Source organism: Phalacrocorax carbo, chromosome 22 (assembly GCF_963921805.1).
Source record: "Phalacrocorax carbo chromosome 22, bPhaCar2.1, whole genome shotgun sequence".
NCBI lineage: Eukaryota > Metazoa > Chordata > Aves > Suliformes > Phalacrocoracidae > Phalacrocorax > Phalacrocorax carbo.
The window spans coordinates 2,914,403-2,938,667 of NC_087534.1; the positions used below are offsets into that span (position 1 = coordinate 2,914,403).

At 44.6% G+C, this 24,265-nt stretch overlaps 1 protein-coding gene across 4 annotated transcripts; it reads right to left on the reverse strand.

Moving 5' to 3' along the window:
• Positions 1 to 2,131: 2,131 nt before the first annotated feature.
• Positions 2,132 to 24,018, reverse strand: KPNA6 (karyopherin subunit alpha 6). Of its 4 annotated transcripts, none has more exons than XM_064471130.1 (14): positions 23,898 to 24,018; positions 11,634 to 11,860; positions 10,876 to 10,971; positions 10,487 to 10,586; positions 10,079 to 10,173; positions 8,893 to 9,024; positions 8,576 to 8,664; positions 7,453 to 7,552; positions 6,300 to 6,463; positions 5,391 to 5,469; positions 5,164 to 5,289; positions 4,453 to 4,580; positions 3,765 to 3,943; positions 2,132 to 2,790 (listed from the first exon to the last, which is right to left on the reverse strand). In XM_064471130.1, exons 1-14 carry the CDS (start codon positions 23,899 to 23,901, stop codon positions 2,606 to 2,608), a joined length of 1,704 nt encoding a protein of 567 aa, XP_064327200.1. In that variant the 5' UTR covers positions 23,902 to 24,018; the 3' UTR covers positions 2,132 to 2,605. The 4 variants fall into 4 exon arrangements, with proteins under 4 accessions (XP_064327200.1, XP_064327199.1, XP_064327197.1 ...); XM_064471129.1 differs by lacking the exon at positions 23,898 to 24,018 and adding an exon at positions 18,507 to 18,610; XM_064471127.1 differs by lacking the exon at positions 23,898 to 24,018 and adding an exon at positions 15,576 to 15,599.
• Positions 24,019 to 24,265: the final 247 nt, after the last annotated feature.

Genomic DNA, 24,265 nt, shown 5'->3' on the forward strand with positions numbered 1-24,265 from the left:
AGAAAGGATCACAGTTAGGAGTGGAAACTAACACCTGAGAATTTTAGAATATTCAAGGTAGTAAATAATGCTTAGGCCAGGTAAGAGGGTATTAGCACCACATGCCTCGTTAACAAGCACCTCCTCAAAAGAATACAAATCAGAACTCCAAGGACTGACAGTGGAGACATCCTGCTACAAAGGTTGTGAAGATCAGGGAAGGCCACAGATCAGCCAGCAGTGAGAAAAGGGAACATCTGGCCCCAAAAGGCACTGAAAAACTGGGCAATTGCCAAAACACAGTAACTGGGGGAAAGGTAATTCCCACAAGGGAGATGTAGCTTGTAGGAGGCTGAGGGGAGACCTTATCGCTCTCTACAACTGCCTGAGAGGAGGCTGTAGCAAGGTGGGGTTGGTTTCTTCTCCAAGTAACCAGCAAGAGGGCAAGAGAAAATGGCCTCAAGCTTTGTCAGGGGAGGTTTAGATTGGGTATTAGGGAAAATGTCTCTCCTGAAAGAGCAGTCAGCCATTGGAACAGGCTGCCCTGAGAGGTGGGGAGCCACCATCCCTGGGGGGGGTTCAAAAAAAAAACAAACATGTAGATGTTTAGGAGGCCTGGGGGCGTTGGGTTGGCAGTTGGACGTGATGAGCCTGGAGGTCTTTTCCCACCTTAATGATTCTATGGTCATGACCACCAGCTCAACTGAGACACAAAAGGACTACCACCACCTCCCTGCTTGTTGTGAGCATGGCTAGTGAATTAAAATCACACTGTAGCTTTAAAATTAAGCTGAAAAGATACAGACCAGTGGAAGAAGAGAATGCTCTGTCAGGTCAACGATTAGGTATGAGATGGGCATGGTGTGTGAGCTATCATGTGTAAGTGGCAAAGTGAACTCCAGTAGGGGTGCTGGATTTGCGGAAGCATTCCACCTTGCACCCAGCCCAGAATAAATCAACGTCTCCTCTCTGAACATACCTTGTGTGTTTTGGGAGTTATTTTAAGTTGCAGGTAACACACCAACCCCAGGGAAGGCCAGCACTTTCATCCAGAGAGTTCTGCCACAGCCACACCTCAGTCAACTGCACAGATGTCATTTATTCATTTTCACAATAAAGGACTCAAACCCGAGCGCTGGCCAGCACGTGAGCGGCACCGGGCCTCGCTTCTCACCCCCCAAATGCCTCTGCGCCCACCACAGACAGGGGCACGGGGCTCACACCCACTGGCCAGCTCTCCCCCGTGCCCCAGAAGTGTTTTTGTTCTCTGCAGCCCCGTGCATTCGCTTTTGTTGAATGAAATCTTGGCTAAGGAACTCATAGCTGGTAGAGGAGTTTAAGACAGGTCTATGTTCACTTATACAGTACGTGAGTAAACAGAGGAAAAGAAGCAGGACAACCAGTGAGTTGGGGCCGTCGTTTCCAGGTGTGCCTGCCTCACAGTGCTCTATTTACATAAATTACAGAAATTTCATATATATTTTACTCTGAAGCCCAATTAGACAAATACCTACCTATATATAATATAAAAAATACAGAGATTTGACTTTTTTAAGTAAAATGTACATGATCCAACTGTGAGCAGGAGGTAAACCTGAAAACTCAGGCCTGTTGCTACTGAAGTTAACACCGCACACAACACCCTGTCAAGTGTAGCTACGTCCTCTTCCAACCCATAAAATGATCCACCCCAACCCAAGTCAGAAAAAACCCAACCCGAGAATATGTTTTGAGTTCTGATAAAAATGAAAACCAACCAAAAAACTATTTCAAGTAAAGATGAAGATGGGTTTCGCCATTTCAACAGTCCCGTGGCTTCAGTCAGTAGCAATGCAAACAAAGCCTGTGCAACGGCAGCTGTGCTTCCTGTTTCAAAAACCACCCAAGCATCCCGCCCTCTTCATAGTAACCATCTTTGGGGTCTTGTTGCTCTTTTCTCTCTCTCCTTGTAAATACCACTAGCAGTTCTTCAAAAAAAAAAAAACAACCAAAAAAATCTTGACAAAGGGAAGCAGCCTTCTCCCCAGAAAAATCTTCCCAGGAGTGGGAGAACTTCCCATTTCTCTGTCCATTTACAGTATTTCAGGGGAACTTGGCCCAGGTTCAACAGGACTGTCCATGAAGGAGGGTCACAGAAAGGCCAGGGCTAAACTTTGCTCTTGGCAAATTAGAGTCTTTAATAGAGTAACATGTGCAAAAAAAATTAAATAGATCAACCCAGGTTTCCAGAATTATTGTTGTCAGAACGCTTACTTTCTATTTGTGTTCTTACCCAACCCAACGCTGAAATCTCAATTAAGTACCCGAGGTAAAAAGTGACATTTGTGAGAGATCACCACAAAGAACACACAAACACCAAGAGGTGCGAGCTATTACCTCAGTGTCCTTTCCTCCACCCAGATGCCTGCTTCAAGAGATATGTATGCAGCAGCAAAAAGAAAAGTGTAAGGATATCCCCTTCTCTCTGTGAGGACAAAGCACTGTTTCTAGTTGTTTGAAGGAAGGTTTGTTTCCTAACAGGTGGAGTGGGTGTTTTAGCCTTCCGTTCGCAAGGAGGGGATGGGACGATCAGCTGCTCCCAAGTCGCTTTCCAGCAAGTGCATGGTGTTCTTTTGCTCCGGGCACATTATAGCTGGAAACCTTCCATGGGGGCTTCAGGCTGCTGGAAGATGAATTGCTGCTGGTTCTCATCTACCTGGGGAGCTAGAGCGGAGTCATCCTCTACTCCAAAGTAGTGCTCAATCAGATCAAAGGCCTTCTGGTAGATCTCTTGGTTCTCATGGCTCTGTAGGAACTCTATCTTATCCAAACCTTGGAGGAAAAAAGTGTAATGCGATGAAATGGAGATCCCAATAGTTACGCTATCCCACATCCATCTTCCACCCTTGCCCCTATTCACTGCAAGACCTCTGTGTTAGATTTGTTTTGTGAGCAGCGCTGACATCTAAAGCTAACGATTCCAGAGCTGCTTGTGGATCAGGCAGCATTAATGTCACTTCAATAGTAGGTTTAGCTGACACGGCTATAGCGATGTGCTCCCAGCTCTCTACCAGAGACTAAAGCAGATTTCAGTGAAATTAAAACAACTGGCTGAGAACAGTTTGGTAGTTACAGGGGGCAGGGAGGGGAAGGAAGCAGGGCCCGTCCCAGTAGCCTCCAGCAGAAGGGCAGCAACAGCTTTAGCCGTCCTAATTAAATCCACCACTGAACAGAAAGCACCCAAGTACAATATATTTTCAAGAATTATTCTTACTGGGAGGATCAGGATACATAACAGTGAGAGGGCAAATCAGACACTGGCAGTATACAGGCAGTTTCAGACCAAAATAGTGATGGCTCCTCAAAGCATTAAGATCAGGACAAAAATCCCCACCAAATTAAGTCTCTCCAAGGAAAAGCTAGGTCCCTCTAGGTTTCCCCCTACACAGCTGCATGTACAACTGGGTACAGTCAGAGCAATCTTAGACCCAGAAGCATCACTTTTTTACTTAGCTCAGCTTATTTCTGATTAATACTCCCAACTGGTGCAAGGCACCATTATCAGCTTGACCTCCAGGCGTAGGAAGCTTGGATCAGAAGTGTGATAGTTTTTACTTCCAAGTATTTTGTCCTACGCCCAATCACAAGAGTCTGAAGACAGACTACTGGAACAAATATTGATGGGTTTGGAATATACTGAATCCCTTAACACAGCAGAGGAGCAACCAACAAAATGAGCAGACACCTTTCAATACATCCTGTGGCGTCCAAAGTCAATAGCACCAAGGCGAGCAGCCACAACCTACCATAAGCCTCCTCAATCAGGCTACAGTATGGGTTGATGCCTGTCCCACTCTGGTTGGCTTCCTGCTCTCCAAGCCTCAGGATGTTCTCCAGGCCATTCAATGCCACCTGAACAATCTTGGAGTCCATGACAGTCAGCAGGTCACAAAGAGGTTTGATACAACCCAAGTTTACCAAATACCTGAAGAGAGAGCACCAACAACATACACCTGTTCAGGATCTAGCAAGGACCACCTTCACTCAGCTAGCAAGAGCAAGGGAAGCCAGTCAAACTAAAATACAAAAAGTCACTTAAAAATACGTTTTTAGCATCCTGCAAGGTTAACTTTTATCTGCTTATTTGCATACATACCCCCTCTTTTAAGAAACCTTCAAACTCTCTTCTAAATCCAAGTGCTACTCAAATTAAGTCCATACTGGAATTTAATCTCTTATCAAGTTTGGACATTTAGATTAGTCTAAGCTATCTAAAGGGGGAGGGGGGAAGTAGTTTGGATTACCTTGTCCTTAATTCAGAAGGAAGCTCTAATTTACAGCACCATGTACAACCCAGCTATAGCTCTGCCTGCGTCTCAGGTACTCTCTTAGAGGGTCTCCAAATTACTCCCTTGCTACTCCTCTTGCAGTTCCCATAAAGACAAACCTGCCACGCATTCACACATTTCCCCCAAGAGCAGCCACAGGAGGTACCTGATCTGTTCGGGAGTTCCTCCTGACGTTGCATTTGTAATAGCCCATGCTGCCTCTTTCCTCGTGCGGAATTCTGCTTTCTGCAAGATTTCTATCAGTACCGGGAAAATGTTTGCATCTATGACTGCCTGGGGAGAGAGCGCAGCAGGAAGCATTTGAATTGGCAACACAGTTTCTAAAAGGCTACGAAGGAAGAAACCTCTACTTCCATTTTCCAATGCAAAAGAACTTTCCAAGCTATACCCTTCAGCGATTCCTCCATTTTATTCTTCAGCCAAATCTTATTAGCATGAGATTCAGTTCCATAACTAGCACAGCAGACAATCCCTATTATTGCATCAATACTGTAGGAATGCTTTCATCACTTATCTGGCTTTGTATGTAGGTCATTAAAAGGGTAATTAAAACCCAACAAGCTCCGGCTTTTCAAAGGGGTATCTCTAATTGAGCATGGAGAAATAAGGGCTGTATATCCTTATTCCAGTGATCCAACCTGTGGGACTCACTTCAGCCTAGTCTTTGTTGGTACAATTAACAAGCTTTTTTTAGCTCTTGTTTGGCAGATGGCTGGGAGCAGCAAATTTGCTAATTACTGCAGGATGGAGATGTGAACAAAAAACAGCCTTTAAGTGTCAGATAAGAAAAAAGTGGCAAATCCTTAGTGCTGAGCTTGGAATCTAGGATCGTTACAGGTGGGCTGGAGAAGACTACCTGTATTTGTGCTCTGTTTCCTGCCGTGATGTTAGATATAGTCCAGCAGGCTTCTTTCCTGATTGACTCCTTGGGACTGCTTAATAAATGAAGGAGACAAGGCAAGGCTGAACAGTTCAGAATCACCTTTTGAGAAAGAAAGCAGAAGTGAGATCACCAGTATCGGGTACAGAGCTAAATGCTAGGTGGGCACTGCATTTCCCTGCGAGACAGTAGCTTCCCCTCACCTGGGTCTGGATGTCATCCCCTGTCACGATGTTGCCAACTGCTCGCAAAGCTGGGGAGGCCACTTTGTAGTCATTGTGCCTGCAGGAAAAGCGGGGCCAGGACAAAGCCAAATCTATCACATCACACACACCTGGATATTCAGAAAATTCTCTCCCCAGTATCTCATCTGCATTATTTACTTAGAATTCCATCCCTAGCTTGTAGAAACACATGATACGCTGACCATATTGCCACTGGATAAGCAGAGACTGAAGACAAACTTGTGACACAGGCACGTTTTTCTTCCTTAACATCTTAACGCCATCATCTCCAGCTTAATTACAGATCTCACCATTTACATCACCTTCCTGAACAAAGGCATTGTTAACCCAGTGAGAACACCCAGAATTTTTCAGGATAATTTTGGAAGCAAGTACCCTGCAGTTCTACCAATTCTGAAGATGTGAAAGAAGAGGCCCATTCAAACTGCAAACGCTTTTGTCCAAGTTTCTGTACAGGTATCAGAGAACCAAAGCCAAGCTGACTTTTGGTAGACACTGTTCTTGCCATCTTTGATGGTTTCCATAATTGTATGGGAAGTTTGAGAGCAGAAGGCACTCTGCAGTCCTCTCTCCTTTCACAGACTAAAAGCATCAGTCCTATCTCTCTTTAAGAAGTCCTTCCTAGTGCACAGTATTCACCAGCATTCCAGTACTAGAAAATACTCAACTTCTCTTGGAAAGAAAAGCCAGTAAACTACAGCTCTTCACCTGCTTCAGACCTCCCATATAACTGCTCCAAAGTAAGCTAAGGTACCCATTACCTGGACCCTGTGCCTACAAGAGGTGGAAAGAGTTTTGATACGAACTCACACTCAGTCACATGCTTCCCAGTCCCACTGGGCTGAAACAGCGAGACAAGTTACTTACATTAACAGCTCCACCAGTCGCCGACACACTCCCGAGTCAATAACTGCTTGAATTTTCTCATTGGGGCCATCTGATAAGTAGGAAAGAGCCCAACATGCGTCTGCCAGCAAGTCAGAGTCGCTGTTGAATAATAATCGGGACAACACTGGCAGGCAGGGAGATACCTGCAACAACAGCCACCACCCCAGAAGGTTAGTCACGTTCTCTCCAGGACCACCACATTTGCATACAAACACCACGCAGCTCTGCTGACTGGCAAGATAACAGGTCTTGAGTGTCCACAGTTTCCTTTCCCAAAGTCAGCAGCTTCCTCGTTGGTTCACATACCTCATAATCACAGAGTCTAAAGTTACCTCAACAGCTTTATTACCAAAATTACATCCCTTCCTCTTGGATCAAGTCTAGACTCCCGAGACAAGTGCTACCATGCATGATACTGTTTGGAAGCTCTTTACATTTCTTATGTAAGAGCACTGCTCCATTTCTTACTCTTAACCCTAAGTAACTCAGTATTCAGAGCAGCGATCACCAACAGTTACACCCCTGAATACTTCAATCATTTATAAGTGGTTTTACGTTCATGCTCCATTCAGATTTCATTTGTCACCACAGGCTTCCCAGCTTTGACACACAAGCTTTCATTTAAAGAAAAGTGAAACACATTGACCCTGGAACATTTTTGTCCTACCAAAGGAGGAGACACCTGAAAGGCCAGCAGAACCTTTTGGTATGGTCAGTAGCACATCAGGAAAGGGAAGGAGGAAAGCTACCACAGCTCCCATGAAGCTACAAGAGTCATGTTTTGTAGCATTTAGAGATCTCAGAATCAAGTTTAAGTCAAACTTCCAGAGGTCGTAACAGGGTTCAGAGAAGGCCACAGCATATGTTACCTTGCAGGGAAGCCTGGGCCTGCCCCCTTACTTGAGGGGTCCAGCGAATGGGCTGCCAATAGAGCCACGCAGAAAGGTTGGCAGAAAATTAAACAGGCACTCAAACATCTGCTGAACAGTAAGATCAGCCTCAGCAGGAAGAGCCTCACCCTGTTCCCTCCCGGCATGACTTACAGAAGTCCAAAAGCCAAAAATAATTTAGACAAACATCTTAACTGGGTGTCTCCCCATCACCTGTCTGACAACAAGGCATTTATTCTCACCTTATCAAATTCAGGTGGTGGACTCTTTCCTCTGCACAAGTTTGACAAGGCCCAGACAGCATTTCGTGTCATTGTCAACCTAGTGGACTTCGTAAGGAGCCTAAAGAGACAATTACCATGAATTATAATCCTTGGTGTGGAAGCCAGCAAGTGAATCAAGAGAAGGAAAACCAGTATGATTTTAAGGAAGTCAAACCACTAGTCCACTTGCTGTAGCTCAAGCCATGCTGCTTGTCACTCAAGCCTCTCAATAAGCAAGAAGAGAAGTGACATGCAACTACTACTTTGGATAAATAGCTATTATTCCTAACAACACCAAGCGACCTGGCTCAGGAAGGCAAGTTCCACAATAGACAAGTCACAGAAGGAAGGGTAAGTTAGCCAAATGCAGTTCCAAGCTCAAATTCAGCCCAGGCAGACACTTGTACCCTTATCTGAGGTCATATGGCCCTCACTAGAGGCCAGTTGATGCAAACTGCTGTCTCTCAACTCTTAATGAGGACAACAAGTCCTGTGGGCTGAACACTTCAGTCAAATCACTGCTGACAGGTGACTGAGAAGTAGCAGTGTAACAATGAAGTCACTTGGTGACAAAGCATCAGTTTGCCAAGGATGGGATAAAGTAAAAATTCTTTCCAGAGCAGAGAACTGTGCTTGAGAGCAGACTCCTGACAGACAGATCTTCTGACTACAGTGGGTAGGCACCACCCTTAGGAGCTGCAGAGGCACAGTGGTGTGCAGACCTGTTCCCTTTCCTTAGGCCTAGAGGAGCTCCCTCCGACAAGCACCTGAAATCCATAGCATAAGCAAAGAGGAGGCATCTGGAGGGACACACAGTGGAACAGTAAGGCCTGTGACTTCAGAAAGACAAGCACACTGCAACAGCACCCGCTTCAGATTCAGAGCAGTGTAAAGGTTTGTGAGAAGGCATGTTATCTACCAAGTCCCACTCTATTTATCAGATACTTGTCTGAACTGCCAGTTTATCTGGTACCAATGGTTTGATTCCCAGTGAACATCACCACACATTGCTAGGGAATGTATTCACCCAGCTCAAATATCGCTCTGCTGTAGCACAATGGGACTTCAAGAACTGTAGTGGCAAGTATTCATGGCTACTCACATTAATAAGGGAGGAAGAATAGCGCAGTTAAGGACATAATCTCTACACACAGAGCTGTCTCCCGCAATGTTCCCCAACGCCCAGACAGCCTGAAAGGAAACGGCAATGGTTTTAGCATTCACACAGTTTCTTAACAGAGAAAGAAAAGGGTAGTGGGCTAAGAAAGCGTTTTCCTGTAATGCCAGGCAAACGATACTTCAGTTTATGGTCTGAAGCCAGTTGTTAGACACTGGTCACTCATTTTAAACACTGCATTTTAATCATCTGCAGTCCATTGTTGTTCTCTCCCTAACCCTAAATAAAGAAGTGAATCTTACCTGCTCTTGAACGTCCTCAAAGTCAGAGTTTAGTAGCTCTATAAATATAGGAACTGCCCCAGCCTCGATTACTATTTTAGTTTGTTGGGAAGTTCCTGATGCAATATTCGTCAGTGCCCATGCTGCTTCAAACTGAAATAAGCAAATACACAAATAAGGATGAATAAAATAATCCTGATTTAGCAAAATATTTTTCATTAAATTTTAGCTATAGTTCTTCCAACTTCTACCAAAAAGGTTGTGAGAGAAAGCAAGCATATCACAATAGGACACATAATATTCAAAGGATTGGATTTTATTTTCTTGAGCAATAAGAAAAGCCACATCTGCTAAATGCCTTTTCAGGCTACAGTTTCTCAAAGGATTGGCAAGTTAAGACATCGCCATCAGGCATACGACATCATTTCACCTATACAACCATTTTCCAGCAAGAAAAGCAAAGACACATAGTACATAAACACACGTGGAGTACAAAGTTTTCTATATTAGTGCAGACTAGCCAGTTCCAGCCCACCCTCTTGTCTGGCTAACACCACAAACATGCTTTGAGTTCAAGTGAAGCTGAGCAGCAAGCTCCCTGCTTTTGCTACTTGTTCTTTGGTTTAAACAGATTTCAGTTCTTCTTTAAAGTCAGCCCCTTTGATACATGGCCTTGGGCCAGAGGGCAGGAAGGAAGATGAAGGCAGTCATCAACTTGGATCCAATTCCATGTATGGAAGTATCTTTAACCCCTACAAAGTAACTATAGTTAGTACCGGGCTGGAAGGAATCTCAAGAAGCTATCTAGTCCATCCCTCTGCCCCACGGCAGGATCAGCACTACCTAAGCTATTCTAACAAATTCTGAGCCTGTACATTTATTCCATGGCTCCAGTAGCTCCCAGCAGAAATATCATAGAAGCATAGAATTATCTATCAGACCCAGGAAGACCAAATTATCTTCCAATGCAGCTGATCTATGTTACTTTTGCCAGCATTCTTCCAAGAATTTAATTTAGAGCAATTTATAATTTCTTTTTTTGCCTAAGCATTACAGGCTGCCACCTTCTCCTTCTATACATCATATAATCTGCTTCTTTTGGGTTCAGGACATCACTTTTCTCTGATAGCACCTGTGGGTTCAAGTTCCTAAGCTTTGAAGGTTCAACAGCTACCTGCCATGAGAATTTTATACCACAATCTCTTACCTGTAGTGTGCAATTTTCACTTCTTTTCAGGAATTCAACAAATCTGTCCACCACTCCCTGAGTGTTTATCACTTCATCTATTGGAGGATTTGGCTCTGAAAAAGCAAGGCCATGTCAAAACAGTTATATAAGTCTAATGCAGGGGAATAGCAAGGATGAACTATTACTGAATTGAATGGTCTCAAGCTGTACTGAACTCCGCAGGACAAGTCTCTCCAGAATCACTTCCTGTACCACTCATACAACTGTAAATCATTAGCAATATACCAGGTTTTCAAGTTTCTACATTTAACTCCCCCCCCCCGCTCAAAGCTGCTAAGCTTCTGTACAGCAATACACACACACAAACGCTCGCAGAAGAAAGGCTATGTCAGATCCCACAGCAGGGGTAAGATGAGTTATTTTTACCTTTGGAGAGTAGCTTCCTGAATTTCTGAGTGGTTGCTAGCTGCAGGTCAGGGTCATCTGAGAAAAGCATTTCTACCATCTCTCTTGTGATCACTCCCTCCTGAAAAGATGCAAAGGAGACAGAACAATCATTCCATTTCACAACAACATATTTAAGGCATTGCAGTCATGACAGCCTACCATGATTCTGTGCTTAACTAGTAATCCAAAGATCCACAATCTGAGTTTACAGCACACTATTTACTTCCTAGCAGACTTTTCTAGTTCACTGTAGTAATATTTGCAACATTCTCAAAAGAAAAACACACACATTGAGTTGGTCAGTTCTGTGCAGTCCACAGCATTAAATCTACCTGAGGGCACAATTGCAACAAGAAAAGGCACCTTACCCCACATGTTGTGGAACTAACGTAGGAATCCACAAGGAGACTATCAAACATGGAGGCGTCTTCATTGATCAGCTCCACATTTCTTCTTTTAAAAAGCTGGTAGAGAACAAAACACACGAGTCATTATTAGAAAGCAATGATGAACAGTCTTTGTAACTAGACATTCTTGTTCCTCAAAGAAGATACCATCAGCTAGACTAAATGCAACCTGAATAGAAAAGTAGTCATTAATAACAGCTCTGTGCTCTGAAGACTAGTTTGGCATACAAACCCCAATAATAAGGCAGGCTACGTCTTGCCCTCAGATACGCAAATGCCCAAGTCACCAAGACACTGGTACAGGCAAGTGCAGATTTTGACTTAACAAGTTAGGGAAACTGGGGAGAAGGCAGCTTGTAGATGATGCACTAACAGAGCAAACATTTAGTCTGAGCCACATACATGACACCTGGGAATCACCTTACTTTCACAGACCTCCAAGCCAAAAAATCCCAGCTCAGAGTTGAGAAATACACACAGCCCATACTTTCACTTGTTATTACTACTTCTTGACGAAATAACCCTACTCACTAACTAATAAAAAATTTTTTTTAAAAGCCCTTAAAAACAAGGATCTGTGAACAAAAACCTCTAGTACCCCAAGGACAAAGTGCTTGGAGAGCTCTTGATGTGAGCTACACTCTGCACTAGGTACAAAGAAAAAGACAAAAGTGAGATTTCTGTTAGAAGAGAAAAAAATAAGAGGACTGCCAACAAACCTTAATGCACAGATCCTTGAAGATTCCAGTTTGGCAGCAGCACAATCTTGGTTGTGTTAAGGCTGTACACAAGCTAGTCAAGATGACAGTTACCTGTTGCTCTCGTTTCTGTTTGCGCAGTTGAATTCCTTCCTCTTCTCTTCTCCGACGCATTTCCTCGGGATTTAGGGCTTTGTTCTTGTAACTCTTCATTCGATAGTTATCCTTCGCAGGACTCGCCATGGTTTCTGTGAAGAGGAAAAAATATCTGCCTCAGATTTCTTGTCACCCTCTGCTCCTTTACCCACACATTCTTTCTGACAAGGAAGTCTGTGCACATGAACAGCCAGATTAAACAGACTTATTTGCAAGAGCTGGTCTCAAACACTTAAGTAGAAGCTTCAAGTTCGAACGTGATCCTAACCTTAGTTCACATGATATGCTGTTATGGCAAAAGTGTTACGAAGTTTCTAGGAAGCGTAAGAGTAGATTTTACTGTTCTGAAAGGAACCTGGACCCAACTTCACAATACCAACCATGCTGAGTAGAAGCCTTTCACATGGGCAAACAGCTTCACTGTCCTCAGGAGGTGCGTAACTAAATTCTACTTTTGGTTTCATCAGAAATCATTTCCCTTTTATCACCATGGCATAAAGAACACCATGACAATTTCTGCCCTCCCCCAGACTGGGAGGCTCACTGTGTATGCATGGCAAAAACCCAGGAGAACTCTCAGCAAACTGAGGCCTTGATCTTATAACAACAATAAAAATCCTTGCAAAAAAGCAGAGCTGTACATAACGTATAGGCCATGGTTGCTCTGCCAGGTTACTGCAAGCATTCAGTACCTGACCTACTTATTTTGCTGCTTCATATCTGACTAATGCAGTACTTCAAACTTGATTACTTGTGTATTTGCCTCCTAGTCAAGGAAGTGACACTCCACTATTTGGCACAGTTAAAGGCAACCAGGGCCAAGCAGTAACCTGAGTACAGAAGGATATCAATTCCTCAGCTGCATCCAGCTGTAATCCACTGCTTTGACCATGTTGACTCGTTTTCCCATCTTTCCCAACTCTCTCCCATTTATGAGACAGATTATTTGCTTAACATCTGTGCCTTTCTCAGGACAGGAAGGAAGCAATCGTGATACACAGCATCAGAGTGCCAATTAACCCTCAGACCAACTTACTCCAGAAGTCTGCTGGACACCAATATCTTTGTTTTCTTCTAACTGCTAAGAGCATGTGGAAGCAGCGTCCTGTGCAAACTGTGGAAGTTTGCAGCACTATCTCCTTACACCTCTTCCGTCAAGCTTTAAGCACTCCTCTGCCACATTGCTTACAGAAAGTTTCAGTCTGACTTATCAACTGCCTCCAGCCATTCTGGAGCCCTTCCAATATCAGCTGGAGAAGTTTCAGACCCTACTGCCCTCATACTAGGAAAGCCCACAGCCAAGCCAAGAAAAGACATATACAATGTACAAATATCCAACATTTCATTGCTATGGAAAGAAGAAATAACTGGAAGAATCCATATTTTAACAGGAGAGGAAACAAAATACCTTCAGTTCTATTATTTCCCGAAAATAGCTAAAAAGACACAACGCATTGTGAAAAAGTCAGACTATTTCACAGCATCTACTTTTTAAGAGGGCATTCTCTTCCATAGCCAACACACCAAGGGAACTTTCTGAAAAGCAATAGATAAAGGAAAAAACCACCACCAAACCCCAAGTTCCTCTGGTCATTTACACTGTAGTAGAGATGCACACCCCTGTCAGATAGCCCTGACCCCACGCTGTCACAGCTGTGAAACAGTTTTGAAGCTCAGCAACAAACAGCTGCACCCAGAAACACCACCAGGCTTGAAGAGGTGCAGCACAGTGGGTTGCAAGTTTATTGGCACCTCTGCAGCTAAGCAGCAGCCACCAACCACAACTCACCATCAGTAAAAGCAGTATTCCAGTGCCAGGTTAGACAGCCTTTTCTAGTAACTTGCCTAGGGCATAGGAATTGGCCAGAAGTTATAAGAAAAAGGAACTACGTCATGCTGAGTGCCACTTAGAAAAAGGCATACAGCCTCAAAACTAACTGTAGGGTTGAAACAATCGAATTACAGTAGGCCTTGCAAGATCTTGACCCTTACAGAAGTTTACCTTTAGTCCCTTTAAGTACCCCATTTTATTAGGTCTGTTCTCAGTAAAACCAAGGCAAGAAACCTACTAACAACACTGAACACAGCAGCGGGACTATACTTTGCTGACAGTCTCACTGTGAAGTCTATATTAAACCACTGATTTTTTTTTCCTGAGTTCATTGCTCAAGTCACAGCTTCAGAGGAATACCTGGCCTGTTTCTAAGGGTATTTGACAGCACTTTCCACATTCTAAAAAACCATTTACATGGCAAAGAAAGGCAGAGACTGAAGATCACAGCAACTGCTCACATTTGTCCATCCCTCTTCCCAGCAGCACTGTATGCCAAGATTGAAGGGAAGTTTTTTATTATTTTTAATGAAAATCAGCTAATTCAGAAGACAGAAGACTCAAAACACCCTACAGGCTTTAGGAGTTTATATCTGATCTTACAGTAGCAAGGTGTCATCTACACATAGATTTAAATTCAGCAAATATATTTAGCTATCACTGTTTTGTTGGTGTGCTCACATTACTACCCCAATACTAATGGCTGATACAGCCACACAAAGATTACAACAGTATCTCCAAAGAAAAATTTGCTATCTCCATTTAGAAAGCTAAGTCCCCAATTAAAAGGTAGTTTTTAAGAAAAGGAGGAGGAAAAAGTGATTAAGTGACTTAACACCCTACACAGGATTACCAGCCAGTTAGTCACAGAAATAGCAAAGTGACATATGACAGTTCAGCTGCCTCCAAACTTGCACAACCCCACTCAGCTGGGCACACCCTGGACCCTGCTCCGAGTGTCCGGGAAACAGCCAGAGACTCTCGGCCGTGCTGCCAGCTCTCAGAGCACACTCGGCACGGCCAGCACCTTGTAGTTTAAGGCTTTGTATTTCCAGAGCACTAAGAACACCGTTATACTGCAGGAAAACCCCAAAGATACACCTAGCCCCTGAAGAGTAATTTTTCACATGGGCTGCATAACAGCACATCACTATGCGACAGTCCCTTGGGCTCCTGACTTTCTATTTTCTCACACACATTTATCTCTTCAGATGATTTCCACTGACTTTTCCCAATCCATCATCCATATCAATATTTTAATGACATTAGAACGCTAATTTGTTACATCACACCCCATTTCTATGGCAATAGATGAATGCCACAAATGCAGGATTATGGCTTCACGGTGAGCTCAGCAGATGCTGTAGGCACCACAGACTGCAGCAAGCCCAAACACATGAAACAAAACAGACCACAGGATGCCAGGCACGTTTTGTACTGAAATGCTACAAGTAAAGAATTTGTACATCTAGCTCATCCAGCATATCTGCAAGTCAGGCTTCACTGTTAACTATTAACTCAAAGTCTGTGAATACCTGCAAAACAATCCCACTAAGTCAGACTCTTGGAGTAACCTGAACCAATAGATTAGGAAGAACAATTATCTGCTCATCTATGAGTGATGCTTAGAAGATACTCAAGCCACAGGTTTTCACTTTCCATCTTAACACTGTCGCTCTGAAAAGTTTCACTTTTACAGAAAAACTCAACTGTAAAAGGGCAACGGAAACTTAACAAGAGCAGGGCTCTTTAACTGCTCTGAAGTTTTAGCTACTGCCTTTAGGCAGCCACCTTAACCTCTACAAAATGCTCTCCTACTAGGACAGCACCTTGCACTGCACCTCTCCTAGGAAAGGATTTTCTTCTGTAAGAACCAGCTAAGCCCTGCTTTAAACGAAGATAGCATCAGCTCACACCCTAGAATTACAAAATTGTTCTGATGTTGTTCCAGCAGAACTCTGGCGCTCCAAGCTTACCTGCAGCACTCCAAGGAAGGTAGGCAATGAGGCTTTTTTTCCTTCTATACCACAGGAGCTCACCCGGAACAATTTGTGCAGCCTGCAGCTGCTCCCTGTACCCCTTTTTCCCCCCCGAGACACACCAAACAGACTGCACACCAGATAAAACTGTTCTGGCAGTGCCTGAAGCCTGCTCACCACTTATCTGTCCCCAGAAGTCACCCCCCACCCCCCAACCGTCCTCCTGGCATGACAGGTACAGGTACCCACTCACATGATGGGGAAAGGCTGCAGGCACACAAGCACAGGTGCCTGGGGCACAGTGCTGTGAGCCCATCTAACAACTTGCTGACAGAAGAGGAGAGGCTTACCACACATCATCTAAATTCTCAGTACACAGCAGTACAAGCAGGACATGTAGGCATTTGGATAGCACGGCCAGACATCGCAACCCCAGCATTGTCCCTTCACAACAGGCATAAAACCATATTTTCACGCCCAGAGCTGGCTCAGGCAACAAGCTAAGCTCAATACCATCTGCCCAGGTGCAGAAACATGCCTGTGTGGGAGCAATACTGTTAGGCAAGAGCCAGAGCTTGCCCTGTTCTACTAGAATATCAGCACCACATGAATATGTTGTTAAAAAAGAAAGGAAAACAATGAGAATTAGGACAGAATTAGAATGAGGCACCTCTTCCACCAATGGAAACAAACATAGCTTTTTCAAAACCAGCAAAAGCCACTACTGACGCTTCAGGCCCTTGCTCATATTTCATTCCTACCCTCCTACCGCAAGAGTCAGCCTAGTTTTCGGAGGAAACTAGGTTCCTCCAAGTTCAGCATCCCTTGGATTACCCCTGAGCAGAACAATGCCTACCTTTTCACTGGTCAATTAGAACTGGCTCCTGGAAAGCCCTTCAAAGTACGCGTGTTTCCTCAGCCATATATCGCCATTCCTGACCACCGGTTACAGAGGGCTCAGCATGCAGCACCCTTATCTCAACCTCTTTGGTCTAGTTCACCTGCTCTAGGGCAGAATTAAAAACTGCAGAAGTAAAAGCTCATACTGTGTTAAACTGAGTCCACCAAGCTGTCAACCCATCTCTTCCCAACACCTCTGCAGACCAAACAGTTCCACAGACCTACAAGTGTTTTAACAGTATTTCCAAATATGAAGAACACTTGATAATCTGCTGTTTACACAAAACCTCCCAGAGTTCACTCAAGAACAGAGTGAACTTCCAACTTGCAAGACTGACTCCACTTAAAACACTGTTCTGACAGAGCTTGGGCAAGGCACCGCTCCTGCTTTAAGAATCCCCTGACCTCACACGGCTCCCTAAGTCAGGGCCTTTTGCAGCCAAGTACCCGCCTGCATTAGTGAACTTCATTCACAGCAGCTCCAGAGGCACAAGCGACAGTATTTGCATTTCAGTAGTTCTCCTGCTCAGCATCCAAGCTCTGCACCTCCAGTCAGATCTGCCAACTATTAGCCCCAAGATGCCAAATCAGATACTAAATTCAGTGCTAACATGACACATTAAATAGATCCACAGATTATCCGCCTGCATATATAAAGATTTATTTCTATATCCTGAACACATAACAGCAGGTAACCCAGCTCTGCAGGACAAATTTGAAATCCATTTGTACATGCTTGATGACTTGCTTTAATGAAGCACAGCTATGCAAAGCTTTTCTCAGGCACCTCAGAGACCAGGCAGATACAAGGCTCACTAAAAAGCAAAACACTTGCTATTCCTGGCTCAGAGATACTCCTCTGTCCTGAGGAAAACAGCAACAATTGAAAAACTTGGCAGAAAGGCGAAAAGAGAACACGTACTAAGTGTCAGAAGCATTACCTTTTATTTCTTAGCTATGCAGGGTGACTCGCTCAAGGGAAGTCTGTAACTCCAGTTTAGTGACAGCTGATGAAGCCACTACCTGACCAGCTACAAAAAAGGACTGAGACTGAAACAGCAACATGAGTTTAGCTGCATCTCCATCGTGAGCCAGAGAGAGAGACAAGGCCAATATCAGACAAGGAACTCAGTTCACCATTAACCAGGCACGAATAAGTAGCTGTGATGATCTACTAAGGTAGAGTATGAAGCCATTAGCTGCCTTTTGAGGTCCGTATTAAACATGCATGTAAGCCCAGTAGTGATACACCTTTCAGGATGGCAAAGCATCAATGACTTAAAACACATTTTTATAACTTTTTAGAAGACTGTTTGCCTACATCCTTAAAACTCACACTATTAAAAGACTTCTCCATTATTCTTCCTTAGTCTCCCCAGACAAAAAAATTGCCTAAGTGGGATTTTTAAAGCCACCTCCGAGCATATAGCACATCTTTGGAACAAACATTAAAGAAGTCCCCATGCCAACAGTTTCTGAATGCTAACACCTTTGGAACCAAGTTATTGGTAAAAATTGGTCCATCAAAACCATAACAAGGCTTTATTAAGCTAGTAATTCGTACCAGGAATGGCTTCAGGTACTCTGTGAGCTGAGACTCCTCTTACAGGAACAATCAAGCTTTGGGATGAAGCTTAACTGAACAAGCCTTTTCAATTCCTTGTGCAAAGCAAACCCCCTCAGGAGATGGAAGAAATTTGGCTCCTACTGTAGGTTTTGTTGGCAATGGTTGGCTTTGCTGAGGAAAAAATCCTCTAGTTGTCATGTAGACTCAAGACTTACTAGTACAAGTTGCTACACTCATCCTTATAAATTGAATTATGAAAAGGTATTTACCACTTAAAAGAAAGTAAAAACAGTGTGAAAGTTTGACTTTGAAGGCTCAGCAGAGCACTCAAATCCTGTAAGCATCTGTGTAAAAGCCAACATAAGCTATAGCAGTTCAGCCAGAAAATTGTAATTCCAGGGTCATTACTGCCATGCCAAGATTATAACAGCTTCTTAATGTTACTGGATCAGAAATCTAACCTTGCTTCTTTCCAGATGATGCTCTTCCCATTTCTCCGCATTACAAAAAGCATTTGCTTCAAATGTTTTTTCAGCTGCTGATTAAAGCCTCCGAGCTGAGTCACCGCAGGGACTCACATGTCTAAATCAGGACTTGTGCTGCTGAGTCAGACTGAAGTGACAGAGCAGAGAAACAGTTACGCTGACAGATCTGACAAGGCCTTTTTTAAGCCAAAGCACCCTTTCACAAAGGTAATCTTCATAAGGTATCTATTACAGTTCTGTTGCTGGGCACAAGACATATACCTAAGGCAAAGCCTGGCCAGCCAGGAAGGCTGACAGCTGCATGTTTGGAGCAGAGAAGGGTAGTGGAATTTTGCAAGTGTAAACGAATACACTTGATGAATTCCATCAGCACTGATCTGCCAATTAGTGCCCACTGGGTACATTTCAAAGCTTCCAGCTCTGAGCAAGCTCTAAGCCAAATGACCTCCAAAGGCCCCTTCCAACCCAAGTTTTCCCTGTCACAGTAGAAACTCGGTCAGTTAAAATTAACACCACACCACACACACACACACCACACCCCCCCCCAAATTTGACAAGTAGGAGCAAAACACGCTTAGGCAAACTACTAAGTTTAATTTGATAAGCCTTACTGACTACATTCTTTGTGTTTCTTCTACCCAGCAGAAAGTTTCTCCATTTCATATACTTACCTGAAAACCCCAAGGACCCTCCTATCTCCTCCTGCCTCCCTGTTTGCACAGGCTTTGAGCTAAATACATATTCCTACAGCATCACGCTCCCACACTGCTCCTGCAGGAAAGTCTACCTGCAGCACAGGAGTGGTTACTGCTCTTCAGGGTCCTTGGTCTCCTTGTATTTCCTCAGACTGACCAAGTTGCAGGGAGATAAACCACATCAAATTCATATAAGTCACCACCCCTCCCCAGGGTGCCAAGGAAGTTCAGACACTGGAAGGGAAACAGGACTTTTCTGCAATGGTCACCAGGACAGTAAGCTTGGTAGGTGTCTTTCTCTCCAGGGTCTGTGTTCAACAAAACTCCTGTGCTTTCAACACTAAGTCCTCCAGGAACAGAAGACAGTTGAAATAAACTGATTTAGCAGGAGGAGACATCGGAGCAGTTCAGATCACACAAAGAAAACAAACCTTACCTTTAGAAGAACAAGCTTGCAGTGCTAAATCAGAGGTTTAAGACTCCAGTTATCTCCCCAGACAATGTTAAAAACTACATGAGATAGCCAAGCTATCTCCAGTTACAGTTACTGAGGTATTTCTTAAAAAAATCAAAGCATTTGTGGTATTTTTGGATCTGGGGAGGAGGGGCCTGTAAGAATATGCCGATCATCTGAGGCTGCACACCAAGTCAATCAGGCTGACTACAGGTTATTGCTTCATGATCCCACATTTCTCCAGGAGGCTTAACAGTTAACATTTGTAACTCAAACTCTTGTTATTTCTGCAGTCAGCTACCCAATACAGCTCACAAGAACACGCCGACAGTGAAACCCTGGAAGCTCAATTCAGCATTTAGGTATGGCATGTCAGTTTTGAACATAGTTTATCATTGCTATCACCTACTTACAACTGAAAAGAAAAATCTCTGGCCACTTCTATGTTCGTCCTCTCATTGCCTCTTACCTTGTCAAATTACCAGAGCCACTGCTTTAAGTGAACAAAAAAAACATTCAATGCAAGAGACAAAGCAGTACCAGGAATTTCTGAAGTGTTTCAAAATCTAAAGTTTCTTCATCTAGCCAAGTATATCAGCATTAATCGTTGGCTTCCTTGTAAATGTAAAGAGCATCACTTTACAATTAGCAGTGCTTATGTGAATTTTCTTCCTTCTATCTCCCACTTGCAAAGGGGTTTCTTAACTTAGAGCAGAAACAAAAATTCTTCTGAAACCCAGACACGTAACATGTTATACAGTGCTCTATAGACATGTCTTCACTCAACTCTTAAGAGCTTAAGCACTCGCTTTACAACACAGCATAAAGGTTCTTCCTGACAGAAGCTCCAGATATGGACCTATTAATGCCTCTACAGGATTCTCTTCTAGAAAAAGTATCGAGGACAGCTTTCTGTGGTTTCAACTGAAATCATAAAGATAAGCCTAAATAATCTGTACTTCTTAAATACAAATTAAATTAAGTTGGTTATAATAAACACATAAAAGTAGTTGAATTACTTATACACACTGTATACAGAGACAGCTCTGAACTGTTACCAGAGATTAGCCAAGAACAGAATCTGATATTGAACATGTTACTTTGATAGCTTTATGGTGAATAAAAAGAAAAAAGTCACTTCATTTGCTCAGATGACAACAGAGGGAAAAAGAAGCACAACTGTTCAGCTTACAGGAGAAGAACTACATATGAAGTCCTGTCAAATAAGCAGCAACTCAAGGCTTCCCCTCTACAGCCCTGGAATTCCCCCAGCTGCTGTTAAACCCTGGAAAAATGGCCAAGTTCTGTTGTCCAGTCACTTGTGCAGGTCTGTTTTGCATGTTTGCTCTGCTGCTTTTATGTTCTCATACAGGTTATTCGAGTGTTTACTACAAATAAGCACAGGCAGAGCCAGTTCTCTTTCAGAGACGTCTTAAACCCAGCCTGCCACCGTTCCCTGGCTGGATGCTTCGCACACAGTACATGCTGTGCTAGTAAAACACTTATCCACACAGCTATTTGGCTGCCTGGTGCCGCAGCCACCATTGGCTCATTCCTTTCTGTTTTAGCTATCAAGAGCCAGCGATGTGATATCGCTGCTGGAATGTGCAACAGCGTCGCTGATGGTGCTGGCTGTGGAGGGGGGGAAGGGAAAAGCAAAAATTATCTTTGGGGAAAATTAACAGCCCTACAGCATACTTGTCCTTCACCAGGGTCAGTCTAAGGCCGGGATTCCTTTTAGGCTACCCATGCCCTGATATAAAAAGAAGCCACCTATCCCTCAGTCCAGTTCTCAATACACATTAATTTCAACTCCACCTTTTCACCCCCAAAATCTGAGGTCTGGGGAGCATTAAGTCCTCTTCAACATGATTTAAGTGTCCTGAGACATTCAGATTTCATTAAGAGTGGATTCATGATCTGTCAAGTACAACACTGTCACCTGAGGTCACGAAGTCACCTGTAACATTCTTAAAACAGGGATTAACTCTTCAACTAACTCAACTCAAACTCAACCCATGCGAGTTATAGGTTAAAAACAACCAGAAATAGTCAGAGACCATTACAGAGGGCTATAAAATTCCAACAAGCCCATCCTTCCCAATATGTGCTTTGCTCCAGAAACAAGCAGTACTGTGATTTGCCAAGCAAATTTGAGTTTATCTGGCTCTCACTAGCACAACAGCTTGAAGCTGAAAGGCTGAAGGAATCAGTACTTTCACTATTACACTAACTATTTTAATGACCCAGCTCCCATTTACAAAGTTCATGTTTGCTGTCCTGAACACAAGCAAACAAAGCAAAATCGCCAAACAACTAGTTAAATTCATCAGCCACAAAGATTTTATTAGGAATTGAGCACTACATACCACTCCACTGGCTAAATAGCACTATAAAGGCCTTTAGACATGTAATTTGCATAGCAAAGAACAGACTGACAAGCATTTCTAACAACACAGCAAGACCAATATCAAAGCTGCTTACAAACACTATGGCACCCCACCCTGCACCATACAAGAAGGGGTAACAATGTTATGCTGCCAACATTTAGTCCTATTAACCTAAAACAATGAAAAAGTAGTCTTAGTTTATTTAAAAGTTTTAAAAGTTACATTATGATAATTCAAATAAGGCAAGTACTAATGCTGTCAAAAAAATGCCTGCTTCAAGCTCCAAAAAAGAGGGAGGCAGCAGTGGGGAAGACGGGAAGCTCCTTTGCATGAACATCCTCAGCTCCAGATAACACAGGCAGTTTTCAGACATTCACCAACAGGCCCGAGGACATTTTTCTCCTCAAAGTTACGAGTCAAGATTTTACATCTCAAGCTATAAATTAAGTTTTAAAAGCCGTTCTGGACTGGGAGGTGCTGCAGCCATTGCATACACAGACTTGCAGCCAGTAACTCTTCCTGGAACACCACACGAGGGGCTTGAAGGCAGCAGGAAAATTTCTGACAAGATTTTGAACATGAAGCAAGTCTGGTTAAAAGACAATACTGCAGGTTAAAACTGATAAGACCTTAATCCTTACTTCCCAGAGGAACCTTACTCTGATTTACAGATAGCATGTCAGCAACAGGCTTGGCTTTCCCATTCACCTCATCCATTCAAACCCTGCCTTAGACTTGAAGCCTCAAGAAAAAGACATCTCTCCTCTCTGAGTAGGAAACGTCAATTTCAGGCTATATCAAGAGTGACAAAAAAAAGTCTGCTGTTATTAAAGTACCTTTTGAAGGGCAATACTCAATTATGATTTGTTTGTATCTAAAAGCAAGAGCCATCTGCTACCTCTCTGAATCTTTACATATATTTAGTGGTATTGGTTATGAATATGCAAACAAACCCTCCACTACACTCCTTCCCTGCACCGTGTCAGGCTTATATTGTCCACAGCAACATGCAACACAGGGACAGCCTCAGTAAGCTTGTATTAACACTGCTACTGCTGAAGTTTTATTTTATAAAAGCAACAAAGGCCAAGGCCCTGACAGATTATTAGACCAACAAATGGTTTAGTAGGAACTCACTTGAGCTCAGTTCTAAACTCTTACAAACTTCAGAATTTAAATGAACCAAAGACAGGAGGTCTGACTGCATGCCACAGACCCTGCGATGAAGCATCACTCGCAACAGTCCCTATCCACCACCACCACCGCCTCTCAAGGCTTTTACCTCGGTGCCTGCGGCAGAAGCGGCCTCCAATACCCAAACCCCAGAATATTACAGTATTAAACAACCCCCGCTACCCCCCTCACTCCGCCCCGGAGCAGCCCAAAGACCGAGCTGCTGGTCACCAAGCCGAAACTAGGGCGGGCAACAGAAACCCCCCCCCCAGGACCCCGCTGTTCCAGCGGCCCTGCCCCGGGACGCCCCACACCGACGGCCCCCCAACGTCCCCCGCCGCAAGGTCCCCCCGGTCCCGCCACCAGGCCGCAGGCTCCGAGGGCCCTGCCGAGGGAAGGCCCCGCCGTGGCGGGGCCGGCGGGGATGACTCAGCGGCGGCTGCCGTGCCCGCAGCCCCCCGCCCCGCCGAGCCGCCCCGCCGCCACTGAGGGGAGGCGCCCGGAGCCCCGGTGAGGGGCGCGGGAGGCGCCAGGGCGCGCTGTCCCCACTGCCCAGCCGGCGGGTCGGCTTCACCCCTCCTCGCCGCATCACCCCCGCCCGCTACCGGGGAGCCCCGGCCGGCGGGACCATGACAGGGACCTCGCCCGCCCTCACCCATCGCGGCTCCTCAGGCGGCGGCTCCCGAGTTGCGGCGGCCACAATATGGCGGGCCCAGGGAGAGGGAGGGCAAGGGGAGCGGACGGCAGCCGAGACGGGACAAACCTCACCCGCGCAGCAGGCGCCCCGCCTCTTAAGGCGGTAGGGGCGGGGCCGGGCTGGGCCGCTCTGTCCCGCGAGGCCTGCGGCGCGAGGGCGCCCCCTGCGGGCGAGGGCGGCGGGGCGGACCTGGCCAGGCCGTCGTGTCCCGCCACTCGCGTCCTGTCACTCGCGTCCTGTCACTCATGTCCTGCCACTCGCGTCCTGTCACTCATGTCCTGCCACTCGCGTCCTGTCACTCATGTCCCATCTCCTCCTGTCCCATT